General features: G+C 45.6%; 1 protein-coding gene across 1 annotated transcript; it reads left to right on the top strand.

Moving 5' to 3' along the window:
• The first annotated feature begins 903 nt into the window (after positions 1-903).
• Positions 904-23,563, top strand: FHIP1B (FHF complex subunit HOOK interacting protein 1B). Its single transcript, XM_016217278.2, has 12 exons — positions 904-992; positions 11,021-11,349; positions 11,482-12,120; positions 12,479-12,637; positions 12,783-12,869; positions 13,077-13,244; positions 16,995-17,074; positions 17,268-17,431; positions 17,836-18,612; positions 21,557-21,735; positions 21,894-22,056; positions 23,036-23,563. The coding sequence occupies exons 2-12, from the start codon at positions 11,212-11,214 to the stop codon at positions 23,395-23,397; spliced, it is 2,916 nt and encodes a 971-aa protein (XP_016072764.2). The 5' UTR covers positions 904-992; positions 11,021-11,211; the 3' UTR covers positions 23,398-23,563.
• The last annotated feature ends 144 nt before the right edge of the window (positions 23,564-23,707 follow it).

Below are 23,707 nucleotides of genomic sequence, written 5' to 3'. Positions count from 1 at the left end.
TCTTATGTTCCCTCAGCCTCTATACGCCCCAATCGTGCTAAGTGCTGCTCTTCCATGGCACTTTTTACACTGTGCTGCACTCGTCTGGTTAAAGCGCTGAGCTCCTGGAGGGCAGAGGCCGGTTCTGATAGATCTGGGATCCCGCCTGACATGGAGGCGCTTATTAACCGTGTTTCAAAGAAGCTGAATAAGACAGTGCCCAAGGGGTCACGGGGCAGCAAGGTGCTGAGTAGTCGAGAGGAGCGGTCATCGCCCAGGTTCTATGCACAGTTGGAGCAAAACCCACCCAGGCTGTTAGCAGTAAGTCCCTCCTAGGGCTCCGCTTTTCCAAGGCCCCGCCCCCCTACCGCCACCTCCCCTGAGACCTGCCCTTCCGTGCTGGCCCCGCCCCCTTCACGCCCTCTCTTCCACTCCAAGCACCGCCCGGGACCCGTGGCCCAGTCCCTTCCGTGTTTGTCTCTTACAGCCTCATCTCTCTCCTAAGCCCCGGCTCTCTGGTCTTTCCCGGGCTCGTAAGGTCGCGTCCCTCCTTAGATGCCGCCTTCTGCCCACAGGTTCGACCTCCCCTCTCCCCCCTGGGCTCCGCCCCTAGCCCGTGGGCCTCCGCCTCCCCAGAGGTCTACCCCAGTGACCCGCCGGAGTCCTCCTGAGGGGCGGGGTGTACAGCGCGAAGGGGCGGGACCTGGGGAAGAGGCGGTACCTCTCACTGGGCGGGGGAGGGGGCAGTCGGTGACCCCGCCCCTGCGCTCGGCCGTTGCCAGGAAACAGACACCGACGCTCTGGCTTTGGCCCGGTCTAGCCAATGAGCTGGCACGCCACTGCCCAGTCGTGCGTCTCTGGGCGGTTACGTGTGGTGCGCGGGGGCGCGGATTGCGTGGGGCGCGGGGCGGGGCGCGGCTGGTGCGCCTGAGGAGCGATGGCGGCGGCCTGAACTCACCTAGCGGTGCCGCGGCGGTGGGGCCTGGTCAGGGTCCAGGTTCCGTGAGTGAAAGGTAAGTTTGGGCGGGAAGGCTCCGAGGAGAGCGCGTGAGGGGATGAGGCCCTGGGCCATATCGGCTCCTGGTTTGGTGACTGTACGGGTTGTGAGGGGACAGGGTGAGGGGCTGGCATGTGGTGAGGGGCCGGGTGTGTGTTTCAGGTAGGGGTGCAGGGTTAGAGCCTAGGGGTGTGTGCGCAAGTAAAGAGCTGGCCTGTATGGGGGGCTGCGGTGCTTTCCGAGGGGTCAAGTGGAAGGGGCTTGTGAACAGGAGGGGCTGGGGCTCCTGTGGGCAGGAGTGAGGGACGCCCCGTGTCCCGAGTGTGGGGGTCAGCCCTGTGCGGGGAGGGGAGAGGAAAGGGCGAAGGTGAGAGTGTGCGGGCTGGTGGTGAATTGGCGAGGGAGATGAGCGCAGGGCACGGAGGAAGGACTGAGGGTTGGCTGTGAGACTTGGATGAGGGTGAGAGCTGGGTTCTGAAGCCTCCTTGGGTGGACTGTCCTGGCCAGTGAGAGCGGCAACTCTAGTCTGAGTAGGACAGCCTGGGTGGAAGTGTTGTGCACTTGGCACTTCTGCTGCCATGGGCCCTACTCATTTTGGGGGACAAAAAATATGAAGGCATCTCGGGTCATAGTAACTGTGATGTCGTTTTTCTGGTCTTAGTCTTCAACTGGGTAATAACTGGGACCCCGTTCCCTCAGGTTCCTCCTTGAGACTGCAAACTTGAAAGATGGTGCCTCTCATGGAGGTGTTTTGGCTGTGACTGCCTATGCTTGTTTTCTCTCCACCTGCTTCTGGGCGACCTTACTCCTCTGCTGCTCCTCACCCATGCTGAGCCGTGGGGCTTTGATGGTTGTCATATATATTGAATTAACCACATTCAGTTGGTAATTCTACTTTCATGGAAGTCACATGGTTTGTTACATACAACATTATATTTAGGTTTCCAAACAGGAAGGCTTTGCTCTCATATTCTTACAGTTAAAACAAAAACAATTGAGGTAAGTTTTATGTATAGTAAACTGCTGTTTAAAATGTACATGTGTGATGAGTTTTGACACATGTTTACATCTGTGAAATCATCACCACTTTCAAGTTACTGAACATTTCTACTACTCCCGAAAGTTTTCTTCTATACTTTTGCAATTTGTTCTTTCCTCCACGACTTGATACTGGGTTCACTTTATTAGCACATGAAAATTTAGAAAGTTCTGGAAAGCTGGCTTGGCACTCAGTGATAATAGTCACTTTCACACCAATAAATTTTCCTCTCTGCCGACAGTCTACCACACAGCCTAGACACCTTCCCCAACAAGAGGAAGAGCTAGGCCTTTCCTATCTAGACCCTTCTCTGAGAATTGGGGGCCGCCCACATTCCCATTCTGCTCCAGAGTCTCAGCATCAGAACCAACTACTACTATTCTGTCCCATGGTATGTTTTCATTGCTTCTGTTTGGAGCCAATCAGGTTTTCATGCTGGTGGAATCTGTGGCAACCTGCACAGACAGTCAGAACCCTATAGAACCTATATGTATCATAACAGGGTTTAGAGCAGTGATTCCTAAACACTGGGCCAAGGGTTTTGCTAGTCCATGATAAAGTTTTCATCCATCCAAGGTGAAAGGAGAGAAAGACAACATATGAAACATGAGTTTTTCATAAAGAAATTTATTCTGAGATTATTATTTCTCTTCTTTTGGTGTTAAAGTGTTCTCCCACTAATGAAATAATGGTGATAGTATATGGCAGGTGTAAAAAAATGGTCTTATTTGCCCAAATGAAAAGTAACAGCCCTGTATTTTAATATTTAAAAAATATTTCTACTAGTTAATGAATTCCAGAAATTCAGAGTGATGATGATGTGGCTGTTGTATTATTTTGAGGAAGCATGTCTTTAAACAGTAGTTCTATATAACTTCTGACATCTGAACAACATTATGCTTTACATAGCAATCTGAAATTTTACTGGATTTATAGATATCTTGTGAAGTAGGTAAGGGCAGGAATTCTTGTTTTATAGACGAGGAATCAGATTCAGAAGCCAGAGGTCAACTAGTGGTAAAGTGCCAAAGCTGAACCTAAAATTTGGTCTCCTGAGAGTAAGAGTGACTTGGAGAAGAAAGTTTGTTATAGGGAGTGAAGGTGATGTGGACTAAAAGGAGGATATCATACCTGGCAAAAAAGTCTTTTTTTTTTTTTTTTTTATGATTTGCAATTTTTCTATTTCTAAAAGATGAAAGATATTTTGAGGGTGATATAGGGTTGAGAGTTCTGCTTAAATTGTGGCAATGACCTAGGAACAGGTATACATAATACTTGGATCACATCATGATAGTGATAGGATGATTCGAGTCACATGTCAGAGGGTTCTTTGGGATTGTCTAAATTCTTGATTATTTTGGAGAAAATATTGGGTTTGGTAAGCTTATTATTTGTTATACTGAACCCTTTGTTGAATAGTGGTACATTACGTGTAATGGATTTTGACTTTGGCATATAACTCAGTGGTAGACCTGAGAAGATGAAGCCTAGATGAGCATGAGGATGCAGAGACAGAAACACGTTGTGTGTAACCATTTATTCCACATCTGCTCCTGCCAGGCATTCTCCATGTGCTGGGAGAACAAACTCATTCATATATTAATTCATTTATTCATTCAGCAAGTACTTCTTCAGCACACAGTGTGTCCTTGCGATGCTCGCATTTTATGAGATAACAAGATAAATAAGACATGTTCCTCTGAGGTTTCAGGGAATTCTCAATCTAATTGGGAAAGATAGATGAAAAAGTAATTTCAATTTAGAGAGAGAATATGAAATAAAAAACATATAATGAGGTTATTACTTCTCTGTATATAGTCTCAGTCTCTCCCTGTGTTCCAATTATATATATTCAGTGATCTGCTATATATCTCCAAAGGTATCTCAAATTTAACATGCCCAAAACAGAACTCATTGTCTTTGCTCTGAAAGCCTGCTTTTGCCCCTCCTGCCCCATCTCAGTCCAGGCTAGGACTTCAGTGTCATCTTATGTTATTTCTGCTCCTTCACCCCTTGCATTTAATCATTCACTAAAATCTTAATACATTTTCTTATGTTATCTATCTTCTCTTCATTTCCACTGCTACAACCTCACTGTTAAAGTTTTAGTTTACTTCCTCCTCATTTCTCATCTGGAGCTCTTTTTCCTCCAACAATCTCCTGCCTTCAAACTTGATTTTTTTCTAGTCCATCCCTAGAATGATCTTTCTAAAAATACAATTCTGGTCATGGAACTCCTGAGCTTAAAAACTTTTGGCTCTTTGTGTACTGTAGGACAACATCCAAATTCTTTAATATGGCTTCATTTGGCCTCAACTCACCTCTCCAGCCACATCTCCTGCCACTCCCTCCTCTGTGTTCTAGCTTGAATAAATTGTTCACAGTTCCTTAACAAACTTGTTACTTTTTTGAGCCTTGAAATCTTTGTAATAGCTGCTTCCTCTGATAGGAATGCTTTTTCTTCTCTGCTCAGTGAACTTTCCTCATCTTTAAGATCTAGTTCAGCCTCACCTCCTTTTTGACATCTTCTTTGACACTCTCACCCAACAGGTAGAGATAACCGTGTGTGACGTGGGAATTCACTGTTGTAAAGGGGAGTTAGGGTGTGATTCACGTTGTGAGTTACAAGGGCTCTGCTGGAGTCAAATGAGGATTCCCTGTGAGAAGCAGAGGTACTGGGGAGAGGTGAGGTAGTGATTTGGGACCATATACTGATAGCCTGTTTGTCTTACACATATAGGCAGAGGGATAGACAAGATACGTAAGCTGAGCTCTAGGTTGATAGGCTTCTTTGAAGTGGGTTTTAATCCATTCTTTCTACTTTCACTATTTAGGGTAACAGCCCATCCATACCTCTTATATCAGTATCAGTTATCTTGCCTGGGAAGAGCCATTGTAGGGAGAGGAGCCCTAGAATTTTACTGACCTATTCTTAGAAGGTCATTCTGGTCCCTTCCTATCTGCTGTGCATGTTGGCAGGTGCATCCCTGCCCCCATCTTCCTTTTTCTCTTTGCCTCTCCCAGGGCAAAGGTTCCTAAGTGAGACTGAGCCATTTCCTGCCCTGTGCTTGCTGTTCTGAGGTTGGTGAACACTTGTTGAATGTGCCTGTAAGGCTGTATTTTGGACTCTAAGGAGAGTGCCTGACCTTGGCTGTTTGTGAGTCTGAAAGATCATCTCCTCTTCCCCTTTTTTTCTTTGTGGCTGGAGCCTGAAGGTAAATCTGTAAAGAGGGGGTCTTCTTTTTTCTAGACTTTACTTTGGGAGGAAGAGGGTGGTGACTCCACAATCTTCTTTGCAGAGTTAACAGAGGGAATCCGGAAATCTAGGTGATAAGAGACACCAAATTATGATTTCTTAAGTTTCTGCATTATGTGAACAGGGCCCAGGTTAACTGTTGGCTTTAGGTGCTGAGACACTGATTCCAGCCTGGCTCTTGTCTTGGAGGTCTTTGTAAGAAGATGGAGTGGGGGTGAGGGGAGGTACTAGAGGCCAGTTCCTCTTCAGCCTGTGAGCAGTACCCTTTGTTGGTCAAGGAGTGGAGCACAAGTGGGCACTCCAGGTATAGTGCAAGGTAGGTTTGTTAATCTTTGGAATTGAGTTCTACAAGCTGGAGGCAGTTTAGTTTTGGGCATGTTAATGCCTTACTTTGCTGGGATTGGATGCTTGGCCTTTCTTCTGCTGACTGGGGTATAAGTGTGAGGTGGTGAGGATGGACGTGTCAGGGCAGGTTAGATCTTTCCTCTTTCAGATATGAGGACACCTTGGTCAGACAGGATCAGGAGTGGGAAGTGGGGAAAGATAAATGTCATTTACAGTGCACCTGCTTTATGGAGTGCTACACAGTGATCTTATTTAATTCCTAAAATATTAACTATTTCATCAGAAATTTATAGATGAGGAAACAGGCTCCAGTGTATGAAGTGATTATTTAAGGTCACATAGCTGGAAAATGGTGGACTGAGATTCAAGCCTTTGTTTGAGGGACCCCAGAACTCATGCTTTACTTACTTCTATTTGCTTCTCTTTCTTGAGCTTAGGGCCTCTATTTGTTTTCAGTACTCAAGATGTGATTGAGAAAGCAGTCTGTAAACAATAATATTCCTGTCTCAGGGTCTTTGCAAGTAGCAGATGACACAAATGGGGTTTGGGGAAAATTTAATAAAGGGATGATATTTACAGTTATATGGACAGAGGTTAAGGAATCCAGCAGAGATTATGCAGTATCTCAGGGCCAATAACAGTGAGAGGGCTAGGAAGGCTAGTAACAGGAGACTTCTTACTGAGATTCTCAGCTGTTGTCTTTGCCTTCTTCAACCCATGCCTACTTGGGACCGTAAGTATTTGGGTAGATGGGTAAGTCCTTTTCTGGTGTATTCTTGCTGCTGATAGTTACTAGTTTGGACAACTGTGTTTGATGGTTTATAGGAAATCTGGTATGTAAGACTGAGCATCCATTCTGTGGCTCTACCACCTTCTCAACCCTTTTCTCCCTCACCCCCACTCTCTTGGGTGCATGATGGAGGAAAGGTTGGGTGGGGATGGTAGTGATAGATGTTAGCTCCCCTCTTTCAGATTTTGGATTTACTTGAAGTGGCACCCATCCTTTATTTATTACTGTTGACCTCCTTTCTTAGAGAAAGTGGTATACCTCTTTTTCTCAGACTAATCCTATACCTTATTTTATTTGTCAGTTATTCCCATCTTATTTACCCATAACCTGTTACTTTCTTCAGATTTCTTTTCCTCACTTGACAACTACCTTTGAGGCTCCCCCCATCCTAAAACCAAACCAAACCAAACCAAACCAAACCAAACCAAACCAAACACTAAGAACTCTTTCTCTTGACTTCCCACCACCCCTCCCAGCTTCTTTAAACTATTGTCCTATTTTCATCCTTCCCTATATTACTGAATTTCCTGAAATTGCATCTTAAGTATCTTTGGCTCCTAGTCATTCTTTAACCACTTTCGTAAGTTTGTCTAAAATATGATTCCTAAAATGGACTGACCATTTTCAATCTTCATTCTACTTAATCTCTCTAGACTATACACTATGGGCAACCTCTAGTTTCTTGAAACATTTTTTCCCTTGATTTCTAGATTACCGCTATTTCTTGGATTTCTCCTTCCATTTCTGGCTAAAGAAAACCTTCACAGTTTTCTTTAAAGACTCCTCCTCTGCCTGGCTGGTGTGGCTAAGTGGTTGAGCATTGACCTATAAACTAGGAGATCACGGTTCGAGTCCCTGTTCTGGGCACGTGCCCTGGTTATGGGCTTCATCCCCAGTAGGGGGCGTGCAGGAGGCAGCCGATTGATGATTCTTGTCATTGATGTTTCTATCTCTCCCTCCCTCTCTGAAATCAATAAAAGCACATAAAAAATTTTAAAAAAAGAAGACTCCTCCTTTGCTTTCGTAAATCCTTGTTTTCCCCAGGAGTCACCCTTAGTTCTTTTTATGCTCTTTTGATATCTCTGGATGATTCCACCCACTTTTATAGCTTCATCTACCACTTATAAGCTGGTGACTCCTGGATTTATATCTCTAGTCTTGAATTCACTCTTGACCTCAAATATAATATTTTTACTTGCTTTCCGGACACGGATATCCTATAAGTGTGTCAAAACTTAACATGTCCAAAACTGTTCTCATTTTCTTTTCTAGAACAGTTCCCTTTGTTATGTGTTTCTAGTTTATTAATGGCATTATCTTTTACTGAGTCTCCTATACTTCATATTAGGGCCTCTTTTATCTTCCATTTGTTTGCTATGTCTTGTTGCTTCTATTTTATGAGTAAGTTAAACCTGGAAGCAGATTTTCTACATATGTGTCCGTCTTGCACTTATTAGCTAGCTAGCTTTGACAGCTATTCAAACTTTCTAGACTTTGATTTCCTCATGTGTAAAATGGAGATAATAGTACATCTAGGGTTTTTATGAGGTTTAAATGAGGTACTACATAGACTAGAGCCTGACATATAGTGAGTACTCAATATACGTTAGCTGTTATAATTATTTTAAGTTCGTTATTCAGTTCTACAAGCATTTTTGAATGCCAGGCACTATGTTGCCACTTAATGTCAGAGAAGAATGAATGATATGGTCACTCTTGGTAGGGAACTTCCTATTAATGGCCGAGATATTATAGGTGTAAATAATTTCAGTATAGGACATGCTAAGATAGAGGTGAATCTCAGATTTACCTTTTCTAATCTTGATCTTACTACCTTAGTTCATGCCATCCTTTTTCCCCCCTTTAAAACAGACTATTGAAATAGATTCTTATAAATTGTCCACTGCCATCTGTCTCTATGCTCCAACTTATACTGCTATCTGACATATTTTTAAAGACAAATTTGACCTTGTCATTTCCTTGTTTAAAAACCTCCTTTGTCTCCAGGTGTCCATAGATAAAGCCCAAACTTCTTAGCATGATATTCAATGATATTTATAACCTTCATCCATATTTACCCTTCAACTCAATATTGTATCTCTTTTCTGTAGATAGTCTGTAAGCGGCAGCAAACTTGTAACTGTTCTTCAGATTTGTCATGCTCTTTTATAGTTCCATATTTTTGTACATACTGTTTTTAATATGAAGAAGGCCTTTCTTTCCCTCTGTTCTCTTTGTGGCCAATATCTATTGTTAAAGATTTAAGTCAGATACCACCTTTCTGAAGTCTTCTTATAACCTCCCAGGCAGAATTAGTTGCTTCCCCTTATGCTTCCATGGCACTTTTGTAAATACCTCTGTTATAATATTTACCGGAGTTTTTGTTTATGCTCCCCCAGCATTTGTATCCATTTTTGTATTTCTAGTGCTTATGCAGCACAGTGCCTAGTACTTTATCAGTGTGGATGTACATTGACTTAATCAGTGAGTGAGTCTTGTTTGCTATGTAGAACTGCCCCCACCCTTTATATAAGACTGTCTCCTGTTGTATAGAAGGTTTCCTTAAGCATAGTTGCTACATTGCTTTAGTTGTGAGTTGGCATTGGTGAGAGAGAGAGTATCTGGGTTGAAGGGGATGGCAGTGTGGGGCTGTTGCCTGGTCTTTGGGTTTCTTCAGCCCTTGTTGAGTAGAAAGAGGAAGGACAGCTGAACCACACCTTTCCTCTGAAGTTTTTACCTTCTTGAAAGACAATACTGCTCAGGGGGGTGATGGGTGTGATGGAGAAGGAACTGAGCCAACAGTTATTTTGGCACTTTTCCCCTTTCTTTAGTGAAGGTGTCATGTCATGTCCCCAGGAGTGAGTGTTGGTTGTATATGACAAGAGTGGGGATTATGTGTATATGGGAGTGTGTCCATGTGTTCCTTGGTAGAATGAAAATTGTTCTGCTCTTTTGGTTTGGCTCTGCATTTCTACCTTTTAAGAGTATTCAGACAACTCAAGGTCTATTTGTCCTCCTGGGTGGGCTTCTAGGAAGGAAACTCATAGGCAGAACAAAATTTATTCCCTAATAGTATCAGAGGGCTGAAGTCAGAGCAAGACTGAGTTTCTTGATTGTTCATATGTTCATTCATTCATTACTTCATTCACTTAAGCATTTATATATTCAACAAATATTGAGTCTTTAGGCACTGAGGATACAACAGCAAATAAAACAGATAAACCATGCCCTCTATGTCCTTACAGTCTAGTGGGGAACATAGGTAAATAAATAATTTCAGGTAGTGAAAACTGCTAAGAAGAAAGTAGGATTAGGAAGTTAGAGAGTGAAGGTAGGAAGATGCACTATTTAGATAGAATTGTTGAGTGAGGCCTCTCTTAGGAGATGGCATTTGAAAAGAACTGAGTGATGCGAGTAACATGAAAATCAGAAGAAGAGCATTCCAAGCAGAGGGAATGGGGAAGTATTAACAAAGGCCTATATGGGTAAAGTATGTGTGAGGAGGGGGATGGTAGGAGGTTGCACAGATTAGATTATGTAGGGCCCTATAGGCCAAGGTAAAGGGCTTTGGATAATTTCTAGTATGATAGGAAATCATTGGAGGGTATTCAGCAGAGGAGAGAGATAATTTATATTTTAAAAATATCATTATGACCCGGCTGGTGTTGCTCAGTGGTTAGAATGTTGGCCTGTACACCGAAGGGTCACGGATTTGATTCCTGGTCAAGGGCACGTACCTGGGTTGCGGGTTCGATCCCTGGCCCTGGTCAGGGCTTGTGCGGGAGGCAACCAGTCGATGTGTCTCTCTCAAATCGATGTTTCTTTCTCTCTGCTCCTCTCTCCCCTTCTCTTTGTCCCTCTCCCTCTCTCTCCCTCCCTCCCTTCCACTCTCTAAAAATCAATGGAAAAAATATCCTTGGGTGAGGATTAACAAAAAATAAAAAAAATCACTCTGGTGGCTATGTGTATAGACTCTTAAAGGGCAAGACTGGAAGTATGAATACCATATTGGACACTGTTGCAATAGTGAGACGTGTTTTGAGGGTAGAGATGATAAGGTTTGCTGATGAACTGGGTATTAGAAGTAGGGAAAAGAAATAAGGATGATATGCAGGATTTTGACCTGAGCATGTAGGTGAATGTTGATATTTATTGAGATGGAGAAGGCTGGGGGAGTAATAGGTTTATTGGTAGAAATGATTTCTGTTTTATTTTTTAATTATTTTTTAATCCTCATCTGAGGATGTTTTTTCCATTGCTTTTTCAGAGAGAGTAGTGGAGGGAGAGAGAGAGGGAAAAACATTGATGTGAGAGAGACACATTGATTGGTTGCCTCCCGCACATGTCCCGACTGGGGCTGGGGATCAAGCCTGCAACCCAGGTACATGCCCTTGACCAGGAATTGAACCTGAGACCCTTCAGTCCATGGGCCGACACTCTAACCACTGAGCCAAATCAGCTAGGGCTAATTTCTGTTTCAGACATGTTAAGTTTAAGATGATGATTATGTGCGTGTGTGTGGAGTTTTCAGTGGAGTGGTGGCTGAATTCTTCCTGCTGGGTAGTAGAGAGCTGCAAACTTCTGTTGATCTCTTCCATTCTCTTTTTGAATTAGATTTGCAAGTCTGGACTGGTCAGTAACCTCTGGGCTTGCTACTCCAGCCTGGTATATCTTCTGGCTCCATGGCCAGCTACTGGCTCCTACAGACCAGATGAAGCTGACTGGAAACACAAGTGGAGAAAGCCTCCAGCTGGCAAATTCTCAGAGTGTGCTCCTCTGGCCGCTGGCCCTGCCCAGCCTGCCTCATGGAGAGGATGAACTGGTTGAGCAGACTGGCCTCCCGAGGCCCTGGGCACCGTGTACCTCAAGGTGCCAGTCTGCAGACCCCTGTCATGGCTGACCCTGAGACTTGCCTTATGGTCTTCAAGAATCACTGGTCCCAGGTAGGAGACTATATGCCAAAGGCCCTAGTCTACTGGTTTCCTGAGTCCTCCTAACTTTTTTTGTTCTCTCAATGTCTCATTTAGTCATTTTATTATCATAGATTACCTCTATCTTCTGTCTTATGTCCCCAGGTGGTGCGAATCCTGGAACGGCAAGGCCCTCGGGTAGCTCCTGGGGGTGCAGATGATCTCAGTGCTGTGCGCAACCATACTTACCAGATGTTGACGCTGCTGGCAGAGGATCGTGCAGTCCCTTCGGCCCCCACTGCCCCTGGGCCCCTTCTGGAGTTTGCTCTGCGCGAGGATCTGCTAACCCGTGTGTTGGCATGGCAGCTTCAGTGGGATGAGCTTGGGGATGGGGTTGAGGAACGGCGGGCTGAGCAACTGAAACTATTTGAGATGCTGGTGAGCGAAGCTCGCCAGCCACTGTTGCGGCATGGTCCAGTTCGTGAGGCTCTGCTGACCTTGCTGGATGCCTGTGGCCGCCCTGTGCCCAGTAGCCCAGCACTGGATGAAGGCCTGGTGCTACTTCTCAGCCAGCTGTGTGTGTGTCTGGCCCGGGAGCCTTCATTGCTTGAGTTCTTCCTGCAGCCACCTCCTGAGCCTGGAGCTGCCCCCCGTCTTCTCCTCTTTTCTCGCCTTGTTCCCTTCGTCCATCGAGAGGGCACCTTGGGCCAGCAGGCCCGTGATGCCCTACTCCTGCTTATGGCTCTATCAGCTGGGAGCCCCACCGTGGGCCGCTACATCGCAGATCACTCTTACTTCTGCCCGGTCAGCACCTCCTGGGATGGGGGGGGGGGTAGGGTATGGTGTGTGGGCACTGGACAGGAGATGTAGAGGGCCTGTGTATCAGGACTCTTTCCTCAGGAACTAGGCTCCTGGGATTGAAAGGAATGCCTAGAGTTGGGCTGGGGATGAAAACATGGCTTAGGTGGATAAGGCAGGTACTAAGGCTCTTCATAGGACAATGTTCCCAGGTGATGTCCTGGAACATTGGGTATCTAAATAATCTACTCTGGTAATAGCACTTCCCCCTGCTCCAATAAAAACTCTGTATTAGTACCTCCCCTGTTCCCTTTTTTTATATTGTTTGAGCCTTTGGTAACCTGTCCTTGGGGATCACCCCCAGGTGCTGGCCACAGGGCTGAGTGCCCTGTACTCCTCACTGCCCCGGAAGATTGAAGTTCCAGGGGATGACTGGCACTGTTTGCGACGGGAGGACTGGGTAGGAGTGCCAGCCCTTGCGCTCTTCATGAGTTCCCTAGAGTTCTGCAATGCGGTCATTCAGGTGCGATTGGGATTTCCAGGTCTGGCCCTTGGACATTCTGGGGAGATGGGGTTGGAGGGGGTGCATTCCCTGGAGTTCTGCTATTCTGTCATCCTGAGCGTGCCTACTTATTCAGCCCTCTTTCCTCTTTCTCATACCCGTACAGGTGGCTCATCCTCTGGTGCAGAAGCAGCTGGTTGATTATATCCATAATGGGTTCCTGGTACCTGTCATGGGCCCTGCCCTGCACAAGGTGACAGTCATGGGTAGCAAGACAGAATAGGGGATTAGGCTGACAGATGGCAACTTCAATGCCAAGACCAATGTGGGAAACAGTGGGCTAGGTACTCCTCCCTCTTTCCCTGTCTGCTCCTGGTTCCTCCTTGAAACTCAGGGGAAATGACTCAGTATATGTGCAGGGAAGTTCTAAATTTCCAATCTTTCCCTTCCCTTCGTCCAGACCTCTGTGGAGGAGATGATCGCCAGTACTGCCTATCTGGAACTTTTCCTACGGAGTATCTCAGAGCCTGCCTTGCTCCGTACCTTCCTGCGATTCCTGCTGTTACACCGGCATGACACCCACACCATCCTTGACACCCTCGTTGCCCGTATTGGCAGCAACTCCCGGGTATGGCCCTTACCTCTGTCCTGGCTTACTTTGGTGAGCCATCTTCTCTCTCTGACCTTTGTTCTGGGAGGGTGTTACTGCCCTTCTTTGGCCTTTGTCTTCAGCAATCACTTTAAAGTTGATGGCATTTACTTTCTAGTATTTAACTTTTAACCATTTTGGGTACAGATTTTAATCTGCTTTTGTAATATATGACTCTAGAACACAATTTCCTTCTCTGAATGACTTTAGCTGCTCATTATGGCTCTAGGTTTGCCATTGTGCTACACTTGTGATGTATCACTGACATGAGGTTCTTTTCAGCCGTGTAGTGCTCTGTGGCCTGTTGTAGATGACTCAAGATTGCTTTTTCAGGTTTTGTGTCTGCTTTGATAGCTGACCCAGCTGCTACTGGCATGCTTACCTTTTGGATTTGCTGCATTTGAACTGCTATAACTTGGGTCACCCACCCACACCCACCTATCTACTTACGTTCCTTCCTCTTGAGCATCTGACTTCATGGCGCTTCCTATATTATAGAGGAGGTAGACAAGCAAACACATTACTAAAATAATTGAAAATTGTGGTCATTGTAATGAAAACCAAACGGTGCTTATAAAATAAGATGGTGGTAAAAAAAACTCTGAGGAGGTGACACTGAGCTGAGACTTAGAGGTCATGAGGGAATTAGCTTATTGAAGAGCAAGTGGAAAAAGAGTCTAGGCAGAGGGAACAATGTGCAAAGGACAATGAATAGGGAAGAGAATGTATTTGAGGAAATGAAAGAACAGTGTGACTGGAGGTGCAGTGAGCAAGGGAAAGAAGGGAATGAGGTGAAAGTAAAGAAGTAGGTAGGGTTCAGATCATGCATGACTTTGTAGACCATGGTAAGAAGTTTGGATTTTAACCAATAGAAATGTGTATAAAATAGGAGTAAATAGTTTCCAAGTAATAAAGACCTGAAGTCTTTCTTGGGGAATAAAGCTTTACTTTAGCCATGACATTTATTTTGGCTTTGGAACCATTTTTGTTTCCTTCTTTTATTACAGATAATTGGAGTTCCTTGGGTCCTTGTGTTAAAAACAGAATTTCTTAGATCACTAAGGGTTCTAGAAAACTGTTCTGGATAATTGAGGTACTTGGTAGCAGGGTTCCAGGTAGGTGAGGTTTCCAGATATGTTTTGTGTAGGTGAGGTTTCTGAATAGCTAAGTTAGGGTTTATATGAGATACTCTAGTCTCGCTCTGATCAGACCAGTGTTTCTGAATTAAGCGTACACTTCTGAATTTGAAAATGACAATAACTACAACAACAGATTCTAAGCTCTGCCTTAGATCTCTTGAGCTTTAATCTTTGGGAGTAGGCCTCCAACATGTATTTTTTAAAATGTTCCAAAAAGTAATTTTGAAACATGCCTTGGTTAAGAATTATTGGTATAAACCAATAGAGAATAGATGTCAAAGCTTTAATTTTACAAAGATATAATACATTTTATTTTTCACTATGCTAACATTAGACCATGGTCTTATATCTGTTTGACCTCAAGAAATATCCTGTTTATGTTTCGGGATAGTTGATTTCCTTCTTGAGGTCAATTTTATTTATTTATTTATTTATTTATTTATTTATTTATTTATTTATTTATTTATTTATTTATTTATTTTATTGCTGTCTTTTATCCATCTTGTTTTTGTTGTAATCTTATCCTAACTTCTCTGACTTTCCCGCATTGTCTAGTCTTTAGCATGTATTTCTATTAGTCTTGCAGTTAGTCTCCTGGTCTCAGGAACCTTTTATGTTCTTGTGGTATTTCTTCTTGGTTCCTGGTTCTTGGAGGAACCAGATATCTTCTGATTTCAGGATGCTGGTGTTGATCATGCAGATCTTTCATTTTTGCTGTTTGGCCTTTTTAAGCTTGATTCTTTTGGCCTGACTTTGTAACTTCTGTAGCCTCTTTTGTGGCTTAAAGTAAATCATGCTGACTAGCCAGTCTGTGTGCCTAACTATTTGTATTAGTTTCCTATTGCTATAATAACAAATTACCACAAACATAGTGACTTGAAACAACATGAATTTATTATCTTACAGTTCTGTAGGTTGTATGTCTGACATGATCTCTCTGGGCTAAAATCAGTGTTGGTGGGGGGCTGCATTCCTCTCTGGAGGCTCTAGGAGAAGATCCATGTCTTTGCTCATTTGGGTTTTTGTTACAATTTATTTCATTGTAGTTATGGGACTGAAGTTCCTGTTTTCTTGCTGGCTGTCAGCTGAGGACCATTTCCAGCTTCTAGAGGCCAGCTAATTCTTGGCTTATGGCCCCCTTCTTCTGTCTTCAAAGCCATCATTGGTGGATTGAGTCCCTCTCATGCTTCAAATCTCTCTTCCTTTTTTTTTGACCCAGCTGGAAAAGGTTCTTTGCTTTTAAGGACTTGTGTGATTGCATTGGGCCTACCTTGATAAGGCAGAATTATCTTCCCAGGTCAAATTCCATAACCTTAATCATATCTGCAAAGTCCCTTCTGCTATGTAATGCAAAATATTTATAGGTTCTGGAGATTAAGACCTTTCAGTGAGTTTGAATGTTTTCATTGCCAGTTAAAATGGTCATTTAGGGTAAACCTCCTAAACAGCCATGCTGTCCAAAATGTGAACTGCTGTCTCATCTCTTTCCCACTATGGATGGCTTTTAATTCTCATTCAGTAAATGATGAGTGCCTAGACTGTGCAGATAGTGCCCTAGAGTAAGATCCAATAGTTGTCTTCAGGGAGCTCAAGGTATCTGACATACTTGCCATTAGGGAAGTTTATAGAAAGTGTCATGAGGATTCAGAGTGAGGGAGAGTTTACATGTATCTGTTCTCTTCGCCTACTCAGAGGCTAACCACCCTACTTCCTTTTCTAAAACAAAAGGTTTCCCCTATTCTGGACCCACCTATTTTTTCCTTTTCCTGTCAGCTGCCCTTGGGCTTTTCTTTATCTTACCTTCTGAGAGAGAACACTAGTGTTGGAGAGGTGACTCAGACTCCTGTTCACAGCCCTGCCCACTTCCCAGCTGGTATGCTTCCAGGTTCCCTCTGTTTCCTTGTTGGTAGGCATTCAGTTACTGGGCTGCTACAGTCTCTTCTGACAGGTATTCACCCAGTTATCATGTTGCTGTTGTCTCCTGTTAGTCATTCATTCAGTCTTAGTATTTCCTAGGGTTTCTTTTCATGAATATTCATTCCATTTAAGTATTGCTGGAATATATCTCACTGGTGAATATAGCCGAGAGTTTGCTGATATGTGTATGGCCTGTAAAAATATATTGGTTTTGACACATGGTTCATCCCTATCTGTCTTGCCCACAAACATCATGTGATCACTTTTTTTTAAAGGTAGCATCCTTTTTTTTTTTTTTAGTATGTTTTTTATTTCAGAGAGAGGGAGGGAGAGGGAGAGAGAGAGAGAAACATCAATGATGAGAGAGTCATTGATCAGCTGCCTTCTGCACGCCCCCCTAATGGGGATCAAGCCCGAAACCCAGGCATGTGCCCTGACTGGGAATTGAACTATGACCTCCTGGTTCATAGGTTGATGCTCAATCACTGACCCATGCCGGCCGGGCATCATGTGATCATTTACTGAATGGCGATTATGTGCCAGGCCCTGTGCACATTGTTCCTCTAGGAATGGTTGGTTGGGCCTGGGATTGGGGGGTTTCCTATTTGGTAAACATCTTGGAGGGTAGAGAGCTCTTATGGTGATTCCCTTCCTCCTCCCCCATTTCCCCCAGCTCTGCATGGTCTCTCTGAGTCTCTTCAGGACCCTACTGAACCTCAGCTGTGAGGATGTCCTGCTGCAGCTGGTTCTCAGGTACCTGTGTGGGCAGTGCTGAGGGATGGCTGACCCTGAACTTTCAGTGCCTTGTGCTTTGCTGGGGTAATGGGTTGTATTGGGGTTGCTCATGGGTTTCCTCTTGGAGGCAGTTTCACTGGCCTGATGTTCTCCAAAACCCTGTCCTTCCTTCCTGATCTACCTTGTGTCCCTTTTCTGCTGTCTTTCCCAGGTATCTTGTCCCATGTAACCATGTGATGCTGAGCCAGAAGCCAGCTGTGCGTGATGTGGATCTATATGGACGAGCAGCAGACAAGTTTCTCTCCCTAATCCCACGCTGTTGTCGACACCGTGCCTCCAGCCCACCCCGTTCAGAGCATGCCTCGTGGGCACGAGGTGGGCCTAGCAGAGAGTCAGGGAGAAGGGAGGACACCACGGGTATGGCCTGGATTCCAGGGTAGCCTAACAAGAAGGGGTGGGGGGATGGAGGTGGGAATTCAATGAGGGGGTCTTGCAGGGTAGATCCTTAACTCCACCAAAGAAATTTAGCTTCTGAACAAAACTGTTCCTCTCTAGTCCAGTATTCTTCATGTTTCCATTGTCCTTTTGATGGTGGTGGTGGTGGTGTGGGGTAGTGGATGAGGAAAAACTTCATTTGGAGGGTAGAGAGTTGGCTGTCTGAATTGGTCCCATGTTTTCTGCTGCCTCATTACCTTCTCTCTCAGTTTCCCTAGGTGTCATCTCTTTCCCCCTGGACCTCTGTTTTTTTGATCCCTCTTATGTTTTTTTCCTATCTGCAGGCCCTGGAAGCCCAAGTGTTGACTCCTCTTCTGTGGTGACAGTACCCAGGCCCTCCACGCCATCTCGTCTGGCCCTCTTCCTGCGACAGCAGAGCTTAGGTGGCTCTGAGTCCCCATCCCCAGCCCCTCGCTCACCAGGGCTTGTTTCATCCCCGACCTCCAGCCCTGGCCGACGGCCAAGCCCTGCAGAGGAGCCTGGTGAGCTGGAAGACAATTACCTGGAGTATCTGCGTGAGGCGCGCCGTGGTGTGGACCGCTGTGTCCGAGCCTGCTGTACCTGGTCTGCTCCCTATGATGGCGAGCGTCCGCCTCCTGAGCCCAGTCCTGTTGGCTCCCGGACTAAGAAACGCAGCTTACTGCCTGAGGAGGACAGGGACAACGTGGGAGAAGGGGAAGAGGAGCTGGGGAGTGGGGGGCTGACGGGGGGTGCAGGGGAGGGCCCCGGCCACCTGCCTCCTCCTCAGCTCAATGGGATGCCAGGACCATGGCCTGAGGGGGCCAAGAAAGTCCGTCGGGTGCCGCAGGAGGGAGCTGGGGACCTGCTAGGGGGCACCTCTGAGGGCATGGCAGGACTAGAGGGCTTTGGGCAGGAGCTCCGGGAACTGGAGGTGGCATTGAGCAATGGTGGGGCTGGCTCAGAGCCTCCCCTAGAGCCTCCGCTACCTCTTGAGGAAGAGGAGGCCTACGAAAGCTTCACCTGTCCTCCTGAGCCCCCAGGCCCCTTCCTCAGCAGCCCTTTGCGGACACTCAACCAGCTGCCAAGCCAGCCCTTCACTGGTAAGCTCCTTACCCTAGGCATTCTCCTTTGTGTACTCTGCATGTTTTTGACGTGTTTGTGCTGGTTTCTGAGACTTCTTGGCCATGTCATTTCTGTGTACTTGCCTAGCTCCTCATCCATTTTGCTTGGGTTCCTTCCAGATACATATCATGTCATACTTGTGTCTCTGTGTCTGTGTGTACATCTTCCATGCTTGTGCTGTTTTGAGTATTGATTATGTCTGAGCCTTGTATGTCCTATGTGCACGTTCCCCCTCTTACTGACTCTGGCCACTTCCTGGGATTTGTGATCAGGATATTCTCTCCTTGGCGTATCCTGGGGAATCATAGCATTATATTTGAACCAAGTGGAAGACATACCTGCTGTCCAGTGTATGAGGCACCTGTCTGTAAACTATGCTGTTCTGAGCTTTTTCCACCAGTTGTCTGTTTGGGTCTTAGCTCTCCTGTCATCTCTTCTGTGGTCCTGGATCAACTGTTCTGGTGTTCTTGCCCTACTCAGCCCTGGCCTCCTTTCTCCCAGCCTCTTCTCGGATTCAGTTTTAGGTTTCTCCTGTTCTCTGTCCTTGTACCTTGTTGGTTGCTATCACTATCCAGTAAGACTTTCTTAAGGATGAATGGTTAGTAGTAATGAATGAAGTAGGTAGTGAAATACCTCTTTAGGGCAAATGACAAAGTATAGTTCTGAGCTCCTCAGCTGAGTTCTTTTGGTCTCTTTAGGATGCCCTTGGAGCTAGATGTAACCCGAGTGGCTAGGCCGGCTCCTCTTTGTTTTCGTTTGAGAGCCAGTTCTACCCACCCCAGCCCTAAGCTGGTTCTTATTCTTACTACACACCTGTGTGAGGGGGGAGAAAAATGAACAAAAAATCACCTCTGGGAAGCAGTGTAGCTTTGAACTAGACATACCTTGGATTAAGGTCCCATCTATGCCATTGATGCATGTAAATCACTTACTACGATGCTGGTACATTGTAAGAACTCAGCATGTGGTAGCTTTTTACCAGGATTATCATCTCTTGAGCTCATGGCAGATATATTTATATTTTAATCCTCACCTGAGGACAAGCTTCATTGATTTTAGAGAGAGAATAGGGAGAGAAACATTGATCGGTTGCCTCCTGTAAGCACCTCAGTGTATGTGCCTCAACTTGGGGATTGAACCCTCATCCTAGGTGTGTGCCCTGCCTGGGAATTGAACCCATTGTCCTCTTGGTCCATGGAACGATGCCTAATCAACTGAGCCACATTGACCAGGGCTATTACATGGCAGATATTGGTTGACCAAGGCAACCACCTATCTCCGGTTGTAGTCAAGTTGTCATGCCTTGATCAGTACCTGTTCTGATGGCCTGGGATATGCTGCCATCCTGCTTGCACAGTATCAAGGATTCTGCTCTGGAGTCATGATGACTCCCTCTTGCAGACTATAAAAAACATATCTTTTCATTTATTTATTTAGTCTTTGCTTTGCTCCTTCCTACTCAATACCACTAGGAGGTGGTGTGCAGGTTTTACCACTCTCTTGAAACATTAATTGAAGCTTTGTCCTTTTACTTTTTTGTAAACTCATCTGAGCTTTTGAATTTTCTCTTATAAGAAAATGCCAGGAAATGAGAAGAACAGAAGAACAAAGTTATGGGTTATCTTAGGACCCTGTTACTCTAGAGTTGTTTTGGAGCTAAAGCTGATTATGTGCATCTGGAGTGGAGAATGTTCTAGAATCTTTTCCAGGATTCACTGCCTCTTGCCCTTCATTGTTCTCCTGTCTCAGTTCATAGTGCAGTTCTTAGGTTTACTTCCTTTCTCCCATAGATCCCTGATCAGACAGACTGTGATGGTCTGGAGTGCTAGTGCTGGGGCTCTGGCTCATTGAGGCCAGTTTTCCCAGTGGAGCATTCTGAGCCCTTTTATGTTTTTTTAAAAAATATATCTTTTATTGATTTCAGAGAGAGGAAAGGAGAGGGCGAGGGAGAGATAGAAACATCAATGATGAGAGAGTCATTGATCGGCTGCCTCCTGCACGCCCCCGACTGGGGATCGAGCACGCAACCCTGGCATGTGCCCTGACTGGGAATTGAACTCCGATCGCCTGGATCCTAGGTTGACGCTCAACCTCTGAGCCACGCTCGGCCAGGCGTGAGCCCTTCTGTTATCCTCGCCCCACCAAAGAGTCTGCCCTGAATTGGTTTCCTCTAGCTCTCAACTCTCAAGTTCTTTTTTCCTACAGATTCTTTTCCACCTGTTCTTGATTCCTAGCTCCTGAACAGAGCTGATTTCTTTGGTCCTCCAAAGATTTCTCCTCTGACTTTAAGTTGGCTCATGTAGTCACCTTCTTTGCCTTTGCTACACTTTCCTTTTGCTTTCTTTTTGACTCGAGTCTAATGTTATCCTCTGTTTTGGGTGTAACCTGATTTCTTTTGGTCCTAAACACTTTCTCATTCTTCTGTTGTGCCTCTTGGATGAAGTTTTTTAAAAAACTGTGAAACATTATGTAGCTTATAGTTATTACTGAATACTTATAATTTGCAAGATTTTGGACTAAATGCTTTATGTTTGTCTCTCTTTCATCCTCATAATAACTTATGAGTTGGGTATATTTTCTTATTTTACCAAGTAGGAAACTATGCTTGGAGAGTTTTGATTCATCTAATAACTAGCAAAGGATAAAGCTGAAATTTGAAACCAGGTCTGTCTGACTTCATAGCCTATGATCTGGCTCTTCAGCTCAAGTGTGTGTAAAGCTAGTATCTGGACTCTTGTGTGTCCATGTGGTGTCTGCTATTTTATCTTCCCCAGAATAGGTGTTCACAGGATATTTAAACATACCCAGAGACTGACGTACAAATAATTATCATCTAGTGGGGGGGTGTCTCTTGTTTTTGGGAGGAATGCGTGTGATGTGCATTGTGTTCAGGCCTTGTATCCTTGTGCCCACCTCCCCCAGGCCCCTTCATGGCTGTGCTCTTTGCCAAACTCGAGAACATGCTGCAGAACTCCGTCTATGTCAACTTCCTGCTGACGGGGCTGGTGGCCCAGCTGGCCTGTCACCCCCAGCCCCTGCTCCGCTCTTTCCTGCTCAACACCAACATGGTCTTCCAGCCCAGTGTCAAGTCCCTGCTGCAGGTGTGCGATGCATGCATGCATGGGTGCGTCCAGGCTCCATGGTGGGCCAGGCCCACAGCTGGAGTGGCCCTGGGTGGCTGGGAACAGGCCCAATGTGACTAGAAAGGACTTTGTCAGTCTAGAGCTACTCAGAAATGTCATGAAGTTGTGCTTCATAGGTGTTGGGCTCCGTGAAGAATAAGATTGAGAGCTTTGCGGCCTCCCAGGAGGACTTCCCAGCACTGCTCTCCAAAGCCAAGAAGTACCTCATTGCTCGTGGCAAGTTGGACTGGGCTGAAGGCTCTGCAGCAGGACCTGCTCCTCGCCGCTCTGATCCTCTAGGTGAGGCCTACCTACCCTACTACCCCCTCCCGACCCTCCCTATATAGCTAATTAACCTAGGTCAGTTGAACACTTATTAAGAGTTAAACCTTGTGCTGGGAACTGGGAACTTGCAGAAAATTAAGTGTTGGTGTTTGTTCTCAAGCTTCTGGTCAGAGGATAGTATACTTTTTCCCACTAAGAGCCAAATCAGCAGTACCAGCAAGAACTGCTCCAGTAGTTGGGAACAGGCAAGGGGACAGAGTAGTCTACAGGTTAGATATTGTTACAGCTTGGTAAAGGACATGGCATTTGACTTGGGCCATGGAATCTCGACAGAATTAGAGGAGAGAGGTCAATATTTTAAGTGGCTCATTTGAGTTTAAGCTGACATGAAGTTGTCTGGCCACAGCCAATGGGAAGGTGGCTTTGGTGAATATAGGAGAGGGACTGATAGAAGGTGAAGCAGCATGGGAGAGCGGGTCTTGGAGAGACAGTGGAGTATGACAGAAATGATAAAGTCAGTGAACTATATGATTGTATATGTAGCTTCTCTGGGTATTGAAGGAGCAGAGGATGTGGGTCAGGTGATACAGATTGTAGGGGGAAAGTGGAAGTGGGAAGCGGTTGACTCTAGTTCAGCATGGTGATAGGAAGCATGATGTAAAGACATGTTATGGATTGAGGAGAAGTAGCTTGGTGATGATAGAATAGTGATTGGAAAGAGGAGAGATAAGAGACTCCCTCAGGGTGAAGGGGCATGGGAAAGGAAGGGATCTTGGCTGGGAATGAAGTGGCTGAAATGTTGACTGGGAAGACAGGATGATGGTTTGCTGGGTGGGGAGGCTGGATAGAGGGAAGAAGGCTGGGCAGGCAGCATTTTGGTGTTAGAATCCTAGTTGAGAAATCCATGCACCTAGAGGGGTAGGGAAATTTCATCTTTTAGACCAAGGGAGTTTGCCTGACATCTGCACATTCATGATATCCTGTTTATTTGCAGTGAAGAGCCGGAGGCCATCCTTGGGGGAATTGCTCCTGCGACACACGCACAGTCCAACCAGGGCCCGGCAGGCGGCACAGTTGGTTCATCAGCCTGGGAGAGACAGCACAGGACTTGGCCTTGGTGGGGCCTCCCCTGGGGCTTCAACTCCGGTTCTACCTCCCCGAGGTGGGGCCACTGAGCGCCAAGGTGAGGCTCTGCGAGTCAAGAATGCTGTCTACTGTGCAGTCATTTTCCCCGAGTTTCTCAAGGAGTTGGCTGCCATCTCCCAGGCCCACGCTGTCACCTCGCCTTTCTTGTTGGATACTTCAGAGGAGGGAAATGTCCCTCCTGTCTCAGGCTGTGGGCCCCTCAATCCTTAACTTCCTTCCATGGACAATCAGGGCCTTGAGTGGCCTGGGTTGGGGCCAGGGTACAGGCTCCTTTTTATGTTTGGAGGGAGTGGCAAGAGGACTTTTTAATTTATTTCAGATGAATGTTTTATGGAGAACTTGTTGCAATATGTATAAAAGGGAAATCTCTATTCTGTGCTCATTCTTCTTTCTTACCCTTTTTCTATGAGGCTGGGCCTCAAAAAGGTTGTACATAGGTGGGGAAGTAGTCAGGGATATTTTCTTTATGGTGAGAACATTGGTGCCAAGGTTTGAAGGTACCCCTTATTCCTTTAGAGGG

The sequence above is a fragment of the Miniopterus natalensis genome, chromosome 11 (genome assembly GCF_054644295.1).
Source record: "Miniopterus natalensis isolate mMinNat1 chromosome 11, mMinNat1.hap1, whole genome shotgun sequence".
NCBI lineage: Eukaryota > Metazoa > Chordata > Mammalia > Chiroptera > Miniopteridae > Miniopterus > Miniopterus natalensis.
This window is presented reverse-complemented; position numbering and strand designations above follow the sequence as displayed.